The 14,525-nt window shown below is 39.7% G+C and overlaps 2 protein-coding genes across 2 annotated transcripts; one reads left to right on the forward strand and one right to left on the reverse strand.

The window, feature by feature from the left end:
- Positions 1-658: 658 nt before the first annotated feature.
- On the reverse strand, positions 659-1,419 carry LOC104455377 (probable carboxylesterase 12). The gene is made up of 2 exons (XM_039317680.1): positions 958-1,419; positions 659-664 (listed from the first exon to the last, which is right to left on the reverse strand). The coding sequence occupies exons 1-2, from the start codon at positions 1,417-1,419 to the stop codon at positions 659-661; spliced, it is 468 nt and encodes a 155-aa protein (XP_039173614.1).
- Positions 1,420-8,135: 6,716 nt separating this feature from the next.
- On the forward strand, positions 8,136-13,263 carry LOC104422921 (probable carboxylesterase 12). Its single transcript, XM_010035388.3, has 2 exons — positions 8,136-8,740; positions 12,598-13,263. Exons 1-2 carry the CDS (start codon positions 8,194-8,196, stop codon positions 13,116-13,118), a joined length of 1,068 nt encoding a protein of 355 aa, XP_010033690.2. The 5' UTR covers positions 8,136-8,193; the 3' UTR covers positions 13,119-13,263.
- The last annotated feature ends 1,262 nt before the right edge of the window (positions 13,264-14,525 follow it).

Genomic DNA, 14,525 nt, shown 5'->3' on the forward strand with positions numbered 1-14,525 from the left:
GTTGGTAATTTTAAAAAATCCAAATTAATGTGGGTAATAAGTCAAATAAGAGTTGGTAACGCAATACTTGTTGGTAATAACTCTAGTTGGAGAAAAGTTAGTAATAACACTTGTTGAGGTTGGTAATTTTGAAAATGAGTTAGTAAAGTTAAAAAAATTGGTAAGCAAGACAAATAAAAGTGGTAACTCAATAGAATATTTCATATCTTTAGGAAAAAATTTAAATAAATATTGGTAAGTCACTTGAATAAAGACGGATAAATTTATACAAGAGTTAGTAGATATTAAGGCATTGTTAAGAAAAAAAAACAAGTAAAAGTTGGTAAAAAATAGAAATTTTGGTAATTTAGAAACTGTGAAAGGAGTTGGTAAATTTATAAAAGTGTTGATAGGTCATCAGAAACTATATTAGGCGGCAGGTAATGTTTTTTACCACTACCATTTGCAACATATCGATTCTTCTAGAAATTTACCTCTACGACCAAAAAAAAAAAAATCATTTTTTTTTTTAAAACTTAGCAGCACAATCAACGTGAAATATATCCTATTTAGTTAACTCTTCATTAAGTTCAGACCAATAAAAAGTGTTCCTTAAGTCGGGAATATATTGTCGCCTATTTCAAGAAATCGCAATTCGATCAATTCGTTAAAAAATCGTCTAGACCTTTTGGGACAAAACATACAAAAAGCACAAACAAGAAACAGAAATCTCAGACTAACAAGTGTCTAGGTGTTTAGTGTGCTTTTTTACCATTTTTTTTCCCTCGAACTGTTAGAGCTTAAAGTTGCACTTTTTCAATGTTGAACACCTCAAATAAGAGCTTATACATTCATTTGAGGGATATAATGAGAATGGACTCGTATCTATATGTCATTGAGTAGTCTCGAAATTTCAAACGAAAAAAAAAAAAAAGTAGGCTACAAACGGAAGATAAAAAATTGAATATTCAAGATTACCTTCTTTAGATTGGCATTAGAATTCAACCATTCCTCGGGGCCGTTTCTAGCGGAATGAGAGGCCACCCATTTGAGGGCAGTCCATGAATCATCATAAGCCACCGGTAGAGGATGCTCCGGTGCCCTTCTATAATTGACGGTGATGGCGATGACGTTAGCCTCTGCGACGAGGGTATTGAGATGGTTGTGGTAGATTGGTGACGAAGCTGAGTGGTCTATGAAGCGGCCTCCGTGAAAGTACACGAGAACGGGGAGCCTCAGGGGACAACCCATTGCCGCTTGTGGGACGTAAAGCCTTGCCGACACGGCACCGTCTGACGAAATGGTCAGGTCTTTCGATTGGACGCCAGTTTTCTCGTCGACCGACGGAGGGACGGTGGCTTTTTCCCTGAGTCTCTCTACTCGTCCATCCTTGTAAACCCTTAGGAGAGGAAGCAACTCATAAACTACTTCTGTTTCCATTAAGTTTAATGTGAAATGGAAGCGGAAAAATTATGTTGGGGAGGAGGAAGAGAAGAAGAAAAGTTCGTAGCGTTTTTGCATTATTTTGATGTTTATATATGCTCTGCCATTGTCGAGAGTCTGTAATATGTGGAAGGAAAGAATTTTCATTTGAAATGGTGACATTGACTTGATATAGGCACGTTTGCATTGATTCCTTGGTCTTTCTTTTGACCAACCAATAAGGGACATTTACTTGTTTCATTAAGTCTTCGCAAGATATGGAGTCAATCTATATGGTTATCAATTGGCAAACGACCCAGTTACTTGAATGAGTTTCATTTATCATGAGAAGTCAATTGTTAGTTCCCTTCTCTCGAAAGGACAAATCCAAATGATATTGCTCATGATATCTGTGTACCTGGCCTACCGGATAAGTTCCGCATGCGATCACAAAACTTAGGTGGCATTCACAACATGACCACTGAATTGTGGTTTCAATCACCTAATGTACTTAAGCAAATTGATGTATTTCGGCCAAGTTCCAACCAAGTTTTTGACAAAATGTTAGCATGGCGACTACATGGTCCTAATATAATGTCCACTAAGTGTCATGTTAGCCCTAAGAAAAATTTGAAAAAATAAATATATAAACAATTGAACAAGTGGTTGTTGCGACCTCTTTTTTTTTTTTTTTTGGGCGTCCGATCGGGGCGAGCGCCAAGGTTGATGGTTTGACTAAGTCTATTAGACTTAACTTGAATTCTCCCAAGTTTATTAATTCACGACTTAATAATTTTATGTTTTTAACCCATAAGTTAATTTTAAAATGAGTCACCACTAATTGATTTGGAGTGGGTCGATTAGAAACCCAAGAGAAGTATCGATAGAAATACTCACTCCTATGCAACTAGAGTAATTAGAATCGGCAACTTGATTATACTAGTTAATCCCTAATGCCCTTTCGGTACTTAATTTTATTTAAACCATAAGGTTTTTTGAATTTTTGAAGGATTTACCATACATTTGCGGAGGAAAAGCATTTTTGGATCCTTTTCTCATTCTTTGGACATAAAAAGCAATTTTTTTTTATTTTTGATCTTTTTTAAAATAAATCATTTTTGACTTTTTCGGACTTTTTTTTTTTGGCTTTTTTAGGAAAAATGGGATATTTTTTATTTTTTGATTTTTTGGAAGATAAATTATTTTTTATTATTTTTTAAAATATTATTTTTTATTATTATAATATAAAAACGAACCGGGTTGGATTCCGGGTTGGGTCCGACCTGGGTTGTCCGCCCAAGACGCGGACGGGTCCGCCCGGGATTTTTAAACACAAAAGCCCAAACCGACTCGGCCCGCTTCTTTAAAAGAATTCCAGCCCAAAGGCTACCCGGCCACTTGAACAAACCCAACCCGGACGCCGGCCGGGTCCGACCGACGACTGGTTTGATCGACTAAACCCTAGGGTGCCGAGTCACGCGTCCGACCTGGCCAACCCGATTCGACTCCCCTTTCTGCCGCGGCTTGTCTATAGGGAAGGAGACGGCGGTGGATGATGGACGCTAGCTGGTGTGACCGTGCGCGGCTAACCAGCTGCGGCTGGCGGGCGTGAAGGCGAGGTGGTGGCAGATCGTCGAGACGGCGAGCAGTTAGCTTGTCCGATCCGAGCCGAGACGTAGGGACGGCTGCTAGGGTTTCACTGGAGACGACACGGCAAGCGGTGGCTGTTACCTGCAGCGTTGGCACGGCATGGCGGTGTGGGCAGCGGCGACGGACGGACGGCGGCGGCGCTAGGTTTGGCGAGGCGACAGCGGCCCAGCGCGGTGGATCTCGCGATGGGGCTCCGAGTCGCGCCGGTTTTTTTTTTTTTTTTTTAACTCCAGAGCAGCTGTGGATCTGGGGGTGACGGCGGCACCGCTCGGGTGGCAGCCACAACAGCAGCAGGAACAGCGTTGGAACGGTGGTGGAGCAGCAGTTGTGTTGGTGATGGCGAGTCTTCTCCCGCCGGATCTGGCCCTCCACCCTCCAATTCCTCTCTCGCTCAGCCTCCTCCTCTCTCTTGGGCTCTGTTGACACCTTAATTTTAATTAGGTTTATTAATTAAGTTTTTATTTTATTAATGAACAAAAAAACAAAAAAAACAGCAAGAAAAGCAAAAGCCAGCCCAGCCCCCTCTTTTTCTTTTCCACGTAGGCCCAAGGCCCACCATTTTCCCCCAAGCCCGGCCCCCTTCTTTTCTTCTTCTTCCTTCTTCCTTCTTCCTTCTTCTTCCCCCTACGCCTCTGCAACTCACGCGCACAGAAGACGACGACGCGCGCGAAGGACGGCCTACGGCCGAGAGGAGTAGGCCGACATCGGTCGGAGAAGATAAGATCTTGAGCGCCATCAATGCCGAGCACGCTTCGCTGGATGAGCTCGGATGGGACGCCGGTTTAGCCGAGGAGAACCGCTCGGCGCGCGAAGGGCACCGGCGGTCGAAGCTTCGTCGACCGAATTCCCACGCCTATAAAAGGGCACCACCTTCGTCGAAGAACAATAATCGCAAGCTCGGAGATCCTTCATTGAGAGACATCGGGAAGGATTGAAGGGCGAGCGAGGGAGAGAACTCAAGTTGCGAGCTTAGCCCACCTTCCACCGAGAGACTTCGAGGAAGGCCGGCAGCGAGCGACTTCGAGAAGGTCAGATCCGGCCGGTGGAGGCTCGGATCTGGCATGAGTGAGAGAAAATCAAGGCTGAGCGAGGGGAGCCGGAGGAGGGAACGCCAAATCTGTGAAGCCGGAGGCTCTGCACCACCGTTGCAACCGCGGCTCGTCGCTACCGTCCCCGCCCCAATGACGTGCCGCGACCGACCAGCCAAGGTTGCACCAGATCTGGAAATTGCAGGGACGCCGTCGCCAATCCGCCGCCCGTACACCGCAGCCCTTTGTCGCCACCACCACTGTATCCGCCGCCTCGGTCGCGTAGTCGTCATCACGCCCCCCTCTCAAACCGTGCCGCCGCCGCCACACCGGCACGACCCATCCTCACTCATCCTCGCCGGAACCGTTTTGTCGCCACTGTCGGTCGTGTTGTGGCCGCCGTCTAGCCCGTCGTCGCCGCCGTTGTGGCCGCCGTCGCTGCTGTCGTCGCCAGTGACGCTTCTCCCCCACACCAGCGCCGTGAGCGAGCGAAGGAGAAAGGAGGCTGGGACCGGGTCGGCTCGCGGGTCCGTCCGACCCGGTTTCCGGTTCCGGGTTGGGTTTCCTGGTCAAACCCGGGTAGGGCTCCGCTAGGAACCCGGGTCGTCGGGCCGGGCCGGGCGTCCCCAAACGCCCGGCCACGGCGTCGTTTAAATAAAATTAAAAAAAAAAAAAAAAAAAAGCGAAAAATCCGGGTCGGACCCAACCCTCGGATTCGACCCGGGTTGGTTTTATTTTGTTATTTTAATATAAAATAATATTCTAATAAATAAAAAATAGATATTTTATTTTCAAAAAATCAAAAAGTGTTTTATTTTCAAAAAAATATTAAAAAATGTTTTAATTTCCAGAAAATCAAAAAATATTTAAGAAAATGTCGAAAAATGTTTTATTTTCTAAAAAATCGAGAAAAATCAAAAATAATTTATTTTCCAAAAATATTTTGTAAAATATTAAAATATATTTTATTTCCCAAAAAAAAAAAATGCCAAAAATCCAAAAAAAGCCAAAAATTCATGAAAAAGCCAAAAAATTAAGAAAAAGCCGAAAAGACTTGTATTTTTCCAAAATACCAAAAAATCCAAAAAAATCCTTTTTGTGTCCAAAAAATTAGAAAAAAGACTAAAAGAAAAATTTCCTCCCAAAATGCATGGAAAATCCCTCAAACATCCAAAAGCCTTAGGGTTTAAACGGGATTAGGTACCGAAAGGGCATTAGTAATTAACTAGTATAATCAAGTCCCCGATCCTAATTTCTCTGGTTGCGTAGGAGCGAGTATTTCTCCCGATACTTCGCTTGGGTTTCTAATCGACCCACCCCAAACCGATTAGTGGCGACTCCGTTTTAAAATTAATTTACGGGTTAAAAACTTGAACGATTAAGTCGTGAATTGGTGGACTTGGGAGAGTCCATGCTTAATAAATTCAGCCGAGCCATTAGCCTCCTTTAGGCGCTCGTACCCGATCGCAGGCGTCAAAAAAAAGAGGTCGCGACAAGCTCGCTTGCCACCGGCCTTCCCTGAAGTCTCTTGGTGGAAGGTCGCTTGAACTTACAACCCGATTTCTACCTTTCTCGCTCGCTCGCTCTTTGAGTTCCCCGAAGTCTCTAAGGGTCTAAGTGCGAAGGCTCGGCCTTGATAGGCTACTTCTTCTTTTGTTTTTTTATTATTTTTTATGGTTTTTTTATTATTATTATTTATTATCCGAAAAAAAAGGAAAAATAAATTAAAGAGAAAATTTCAAATAAGGACTCAAAGTTGACTAGTTTTCTTAAATTATGACCCGAAATAAACTTTGTGTCAGATAAAGACCTAAAGTAAACCCATTGTCTCAAATAAGAACCCGAAGTAGTTAAATCAATTCCAAATAAGAACCTGAATTTGATCACTTTGAGTTCTTATTTGACACAAAATTCACTTTGAGTCCTTATTTGAAACAATTGATCCACTTTGGGTTCTTATTTGACATAAAGTTCATTTTTGGTCCTTATTTGAGAAAAAAGATTCACTTCGGGTCCTTATTTGAAATTTTCCCTAAATTAAATTAAGGCTTAATTAAAAATCTAATCAAAATTTAGGTATTAATGTAGGCAAAGATCCTATTAGAAATATTTATATATCTTTTAGCTAAGACTAATGCAGAAAATAATAATTGACAAAATTATGTGTATTTCAATGTGTCAAAAAAGGAGTACATGGATAGCTTAGGTTTTATTAAATGACTATATAAACCAATCGAATGTAATCAAATCAGATATATATATATATATATATATATATATATGTATATGTATAATCAAAATAAGTAGAGAAAATCATAGAAATTATTCTAATACATCCCATGGAGGGTCACTGGCCTTCTTCCGTTTTCGTTTAAGGTCAGGCAACCCTTTTGCGGTTGCTTGCATAGGGTTTCGCAACCCTCTGCCATTATTTGCTAAGGGCTGGCGACCCTCTAGCAAAGCTGGCAAATGGCCCTCTTGCTCTTCTCTCTTTTTCCATTCTAATATTTCAAGTTCTTTTGGGCACGATATGGCTCCTAGTTCGAAACCTCACGGGTCAAAACAACTCGAAAAACTACTTCGATATTGGACGGACGCAGCTAAAAAGTTGCGGTAAGTTATCGTGTCTAAATATTTGTCATAAAAACCTTACAAAAATCGTAGCGGCTCAATTTTTTAACGGTTGAAAGTGCAGCGATAATTTTTTATTTGTCAGACACTGCTACAATTGTTTACTCACCCAAATCAAATTACCTTTCGACCAAACAAAAAAATTAAATCAAATCACCTCGCGATCTAGTCAGGGCCAACTGTCCCCGTCGAGATTGGCTAGTTCATGCCGAATAAAAATTCCATATTTGAGTAAATTTGTAATGGATCGTGTACACGGAGCTTGAAGTGAGATGCGCACTGAGCCCACAGGATTGCACATGCTTCAATGGTTTTATCGGAACTTCCACATTTTTTTTAGATTATCTACTCATAAAAAGATTGGTCAAGACAAGAGAACAGATGCCGAGACATTATTTTTAGATAATCTACTCATAAAAAGATTGGTCAGAAGGACCTCATATGAGACTTTGTTCTATTATGAAAGATTTTTGCCAGTAACTATTTGTAACATTTTGAGGTAAATAATTATCTAAAAGTAGTGTATTTACACCTAAAAATTGGATTCTATTCTTCCTGATTAATTAATTTTTCCCAAAAAGAAAACTCTATACTTTTGAGTACGGAAAAATAGAATTCTGCTATCAAACAAGGTTAGATATTTTGATAATGTTAAATGATTTCATATGACTTCTTCAAAGCCATCTTATATGAATTCTTTTCATTCTTGCCGGATGAAATGTATCAATAAACAAAGACCAGAAGTCGTCAGTTGTTGCGTATAATTGGACATCGAGATGATCACTAGGTGCGCAAGGGTTGAGGCGGGTCGAACCTGAAGGTCAAGCCTAGCGTGTTGCACAAGATTGGGGAATTTATGGAGAATAAAAATTCCATAGTTGAGTAACTTGTAATGGAATGCACAAGGTTTAAGTTTTGTCAGATCTCCCGCCTTATTTTTACATTATCTTCTCAGAAAAAGATTGCTCAGGACGGAGGAGATGCCGAGGCGACAGTCCCGCGAATTCTTTAATCGGCAAAGGCTAATGCCACGTAATAATGCATTAAATAATTGAATAAAGAGAGTCATTCCCATGTATCAATACGATAAATAATGCAAAATAGTAAAGTAACGGGGGCAAGTGGGCCACATGTTGTGATTGAGAGAAAAAGCTGCTACCCGGCAACAACGTGCATAATTTAATTAATTTCAATTTTTCATGCTTAATTGTTTATTTTTGAGTGTTTTATTTTATACAAATATCGTGTCTAAAGTCTCAGTTTTTGCTGGACAATACGTGATGGTTTCACAAACATATTTCATATATCGAAAGGATAAACTTCAACTCATGGCCCACATGCCACAGTTGCTGTCAATAACAACTGTTGTGCGCTGTTTTGCTAGCATTGTTTATTAATAATTGAACAAAGAAACTCCCAAACTAGAAGGAGACCCCGGTATTATTTTCATTACACAGCACAACTGAGTAGTCCTGCAAATCCCATGAGTTCTTCTGAAATAGCCCATGATTTCTCTCCACACCTTCGAGTCTACAAAGACGGCCGAGTGGAACGACTCGAGGGCACGGCCACCGTCCCTCCATCGTTCGACCAGAACACCGGTGTCCTGTCCAAGGACGTCATCATCTCGGCCTCGACACCATGCCTCTTTGCTAGGGTTTACATCCGAACAGAAAACACCATCAACAGTCACTGCGGTGCAAAAAGAAGAAAACTCCCACTTCTTGTTTACTTCTATGGAGGCGCCTTTTGCTTGGAAACTCCATTCTCTCCCATGTACCATAACTACCTGAACTCCTTGGTGTCAGAGGCCAATGTGGTCGCCGTGTCCGTTCACTATAGGAGAGCACCGGAGCATCCACTACCGGCGGCCTACGACGATTCATGGACCGCACTTGAATGGGTGTCATCGCATTTGGGTGGTGATGGTCCTGATGAGTGGCTGAGTGCGTACGCGGACTTGAGGAAGGTGTACGTGGCCGGAGACAGTGCCGGAGGTAACATAGCGCACCGAATGGGGCTGCGATTTGGTGAGTTAGTACCAACTAGTCGTACATAGATCTCTATTTGCAAGGTACTTCCCTCGGTGTTTTAATCAATCATACCTGCTGACCACCTCATTTATAAACATCAATGGTTGAGATTGATCGAGAAACCATGGATCATAAGGATTGCCATTTGATGCCTCTATCGATCTCATATTTGATGTCTGTAATAAACGAGCCGTTGGTCATCGATTAAGATTGATTGCAGCACCGGAGGGAGTACCTTTACATCCTTCAAATTATAAATGATCCTGCCTTGGCTTGGATATGTGATTGAAGTAGCCTGTTTAAAAACATTCTGATACCTCAATGTTCATTAAGGCTTTTTATATAGATAGAAAATTAGAGTACACATCATCAATGTAAGAGATAAGGATATCATAAGTACTATAACTTTTTTATGGCACTTATTTGAGTGTCATAACTTCTTCTTCTTCTTCTTTTTTATAATAACCATTTGAGTGTTATAACTTTTTAAAAATGTTTACCACAATGTTATGTAATGTCGAATTTCTAACACTTAGGTGAATATTTTTAAAAAGTTATAACAATTAAGTGATCATATAGTAAGTTATGATACTTAAGTAAGAGTTAGATAAAAATTATAATACTCCTCATAAGTGTTAAGAAAATTTAAGGCATGTAGTCTTATTCACTCTTTGATTCGCGAGGCGCGCCAAATTTAATACATTCAGGAGTTAAATACCTCCTTTTGACTCTAGGGATTGGTTGGCGTGGCTAATCAAAATAACAACCGTACGCCGCAAACTGCTTTATCTAAATTTCTTCGTGAAATGAATTTAAAAAAGAATTTTTCCCACTTTGGTTCCAGATTTTGGGTACCCAAAAAAAAACAAACAAACAAACAAAATACAAGCATTGCCATGTGCCGGGGCTCCCCCAAAATACAAGCATTTCCATGTGCTGGGGATCTCCCCACCCCCCAAAATACATGCATTGCCATGTGCTGGGGATAACCTCCCCACCCCCCCCCCACCCAAAAAAAAAAAAAAAAAATACAAGCATTGCCATGTGCCTAGCTGCAGCCTGCATGAAGTCAGGAGTAGTTCTTTGCGTATTTAAAACGAAATAATGACATAAATTATTAATGTGTGATGTGATTCTTCAATTTTTATTTTATTTTTTCAATATAATCCTTAAATTTTAGCCTAATATACAATGTCATTCATAAATATTTAATTTGTTCAATGTGGTCCCAGACTTTTCGTACATATTCATTTTAGTCATCGAATTATATGAAAATACTCAATGTGAGATAATATTGGGCATTTTCATATAATCCAATGAGTAGATTGAACATGTACCAAAAGTATAGGAACAAATTAAAAGAGGACATCATTATATATTAAACTAGAGTTTAAGAACCACAGTAAATAAATTCATGAACCACGTTATATATTGAGTCAAAAATCAAGAATCAAGAGTTCAAAAACCATAGTGAACAAATTAAAAGATCATAAATCACATTACATATTGAGTTAAAATTCATAAATCATTTATGCCGTTTTTATTTAAAAATGGTAAAATAATTGAATATGTCAAAGAGGAAATCAATAATAGTTTCCTTTTCTTTTTAGGTAAATGGATGGTTCTCGAATGTAAAAGGTTGTGGCTTCTTGTTCTCAGTAGTTTAATGATTTCGGCCTTTTAAAAAGTCATTGGTAAGAAAGATATTCAAACTTCTACGTAAACTAAAAGTGGAGATAAAGAAAGGATATGCACTTTTAAAGGATGGGTATGGATACAGACGTAAATAATTTACCTTCAATGACACGATACTAATTAATACTCAAAGTTGAGGGAAAAAGAATATATGATAGAGATATTGAGAGAAAATATGGTCCCAGAGTTGCAAGTCAGAAAAGTGGATCAAAGTTAAATTCTTACTTTTGTTTTTTTTTTCCAGATTAGTTATTTATTTCAAAATATGCGTTCAAATCATAAAACTACTCCTTTAGAATGTTCCAAGTACATATAATTCATTGGAAAAATAGGGGGCCAAAAGTGATACGAAAGCTGCTGGCAATAGATGAATATAGATAGATGAATATAGAAGATAGTTGATGAATCCAAGTGCTGTGAAATAAGTTAGATTTACATGTGATTTTAGGTGGGGAAGATATGTTAGACAAATTGCTCGTGGCTAACTAACCCCTACTATTGTTACCTAGTATACTATGTATTTTTTTTTTATCGAAACCTAGTATACTATGTCGAATAAATGCTTATATGTATATCCCACGAAAATGAGCTAGGCCTATATATAAATTTATCCACATCTTACCGTTTTTTTTTTTTGGGCAAATACCACCAAAAAAAAAAATCAAATTATACCCACTGTGACACATATACTCAATCACCAAAAACTCTAAACTTATCCACTATAATACAAATGCCAAACTTATATGTGATATATATACCTTTTATTACAGTTCCATTCAAGTATTTTGTCACATTGATATAAATTTTGGATTTTTTATAATACAAAAAAAAAGGGGGGGATATTTGTGTTAAAGTGGGTAAATTTAGGGTTTTTCATTATACAAAAAGAGTTCGGTGTATTACCACCCGTGGCGGCGGCGTAGTGGTTGGGCGCTGGTTCCTTTCGAGAGGTCTAGTGTTCGAATCCCTACATCGTCTGCCTTGTTTGAAAGGAACCCACAACTTATCTAGGGAACAAGGATGGTGATGACTCTACTCCCTCCAAGATTTACTCCAACCGTGAAGCGGCACACGGAGGTTCCCTGGGTTACCAAAAAAAAAAGTTCGGTGTATTTATATTGTAGTCGGCATAGTTTAAGGTTTTTTGTAATATTAATATATTTCTTTAACAGATTGCACACTAAAATCTAGGGATAAGTATACTATCAGTGCCAAAACTTGTGTACGGCGCTCACTTTGGTGCCAAAAGTTTCCGTCGGATCACTTAAGTGCCAAATCGGAGGAAAAACGATCACTTTGGTGCCATCAGCGAAAAATTCCGGCCAAAATGATTACGTGGCTTTTTAAAAAAAAAAAAATCTATAGGCCTTTCAACAACGTCGTTTTCGGGTCCTCCTTAAGAAAACGACGCCGTTTTGCCGTCCTACATGGATGGCTTCACGGAAACAACGCTGTTTAGCTCACAAGGGAATTGAAATTAGGGTTTCCGCCGCTTAGCCACCGTTGTTCGCCCGCCGTTGCTCGGCCACCGTCACTCAGCGACCGTCGCTGCTCGGCCACCGTCGTTCGGCCACCATTGTAGTTGCTCCACCAGGTGAGCGAGGAGAGATTGAGATTGTTGCTCGAGCAATAAGTTACAGGAAAAATCGAAGGTCATGGTGGAGGAGGAGGAGGAAGAAGATGGGTTGAAGGTGCCGTTGGTGCGCTGGTGGTGGTGGTGCGGTGCTGGTGTTGTTGCTGGTGCGCTGTCGGTGCTGTTGCTGGTGCCATGCTGGTGCCACTACTGGTGTGGGTCTTCGAGGAAGAAGACGACACGAAGACGAGCCTTCCCTCTCTCTCAAATTGGGGATTAGGGTTTCAAAGTTGGGGGAAAGATGCCAAATGGCGTCGTTTTGGTGTTTGAATGCTGACTCAACTCTTCGACGAGCCACATCGGCTTAAAAAATTAATAAAAAAAAGTTTACGTCGGAATTCCGGCCAATTTCGTCGGCGTTGGCACTTAAATGATCGTTTTTCAAAATTTTTGGCACTTAAGTGATCCGATGGAAACTTTTGACACCAAAGTGAGCGTCGTATACAACTTTTAGCACTGATAGTGTACTTATCCCCTAAAATCTAAGTTTGAGGTTTTTTGTAATATTAATATATTTCTTTAACAGGTTGTGCACTGAAATCTAAGACTTCAGACTGGGTTGAAGGAATTGACCTTAGAGGCATCATCCTAGTTCAACCATTTTTCATGGGCAATGAACCAATTGGTAACGAGAGAACTGACCAGGCGACCCGGTCCTTGCTTGTCAGGCTGTGGCACCTAGCATGCCCGTCGGCCAAGGACGGGTGCGACGACCCGTGGATCAACCCAGAAAAGGATCTGAGGCTCTCGAGGATGGGTTGCGCTCGGGTCCTCATCTTCATCGCGGAGAGAGAGGTGCAGAGGGAGCGAGAGTGGCTTTACCGGGACTCGCTGGTGAAGAGCGGATGGGAAGGGACCGTGGAGGTCATGGAGACGAAAGGAGAGGGTCACCAGTTTCATTTGTTCCATCCAACGAGCGACGATGCAGTGAGTCTGATGAGGCGATTCGTTTCTTTCCTGAACGAGAACGAGATCAGTCAGGGTGACGGTGATTGCTCTTCTTTTTCCTCTTCGCTTAGTATGGTGACTGCTAATGGTGTTGAATAAAGTCATAAACAAGGCGTATCTCTAGATTTTCATTGGTCATTTATAATTATTTCTATAATGATTATGGTAGATGCTTTTGATTTCGGGGACTTATTATTATTTGTGATATAAAATAACAGAATGAATAAAGGGAAAGTATCTCGAATATATTCTCCAATATTTATCTCTATTGACTTTTTTTTCTCTCACTAGTTCTAAATTTGTACGAAATTAATAAGGGACAAAATATTTGAAATATATAAATATCATTTTGAAACATTTCGATTTTTAGCTCTCATTGATTATATAGTTGAAAAAAAGTGCATAGTTATAAATAATTTTTATATATACATAGTTTATTAAGAAATTAGAAAACAAGTATATATATATATATATATATATATATATATATATTTTTTTAGATTATTTATAATCATAATTTTGAAGTATAACTTGTCTAACTTATTTCAACATATAAATAAGTAACCAATTTTTCTATTCAATTTAGATTAACATTAGAATAATTTGAAGGATAGCACATCTTGTTGACTTCATTTACTCAATATTTCATCAAGGATAAATATTCAACTGATTGGAAACATGCATCATGACATCTAATAAATTTTATGTCCTTCACTTGAAATCCACTTACTTTAATTATATTTTATATCCTTTAAAGAAAATCTGTTCGGTAGAAAACTAAAATGAACTTAACTTTTTGTTCCAAAGTCCACGTAATTCCAATTGATTCCAAAAAGAAAAAGGGAAAAAAAAAAGATGACAGAGAAGTTCGTGAGATTAAAAGTCTACCAAATTAACATGATGCAACTATATAAGGCTATCGACTGGCTTAACCTTGAACACATTAATGATTAAACAAATACTAAGACACTAATGTTAATTTTCCGCATGTTTGAATTTTTTTTTTTTTGGTCGGTCCTACTCTAATCCGATTCTAACACTCACTCTCAGACTTTTGTTCTGCCTCCTTGCAGGGCGTGGGAATCGAAATCCACTCTTGAAATGAAATCGTCCCCACCTCAATCTCTCCTAAGAAGGTGGGGATTTGAACCCCTCACATTCCCCTTCCAAGTTGGAAGGGTGGTCACTGAGGCGAACCCCCAGTGGTTCGCATGTTTGAATTAAGTGGTAGGAAAAAAATGTTTGGTTAGATGACAAATATTACTTTTCCCCTTCACGAGTGGTCGGTTTGTTATCCCACTTTTCCGATATCAAGCTAGCCCATTGTTTCGTAGAGGCTAATACATCATAACTAGGGTAGCTAAGGCTCAAACGAAAAATGTTTTTCAGAACTGGTTTTCCTTTCTTTCCTCAAGCCCTTTCGACTCTTTTATGTAACAAAGCCTCGGCTCCTCTGGTTTTCTCGAGAAAATGAATAAAACAACTTTTCGAGCAAAAAGAAAATGG

The sequence above is a fragment of the Eucalyptus grandis genome, chromosome 7 (genome assembly GCF_016545825.1).
Source record: "Eucalyptus grandis isolate ANBG69807.140 chromosome 7, ASM1654582v1, whole genome shotgun sequence".
Lineage (NCBI taxonomy): Eukaryota > Viridiplantae > Streptophyta > Magnoliopsida > Myrtales > Myrtaceae > Eucalyptus > Eucalyptus grandis.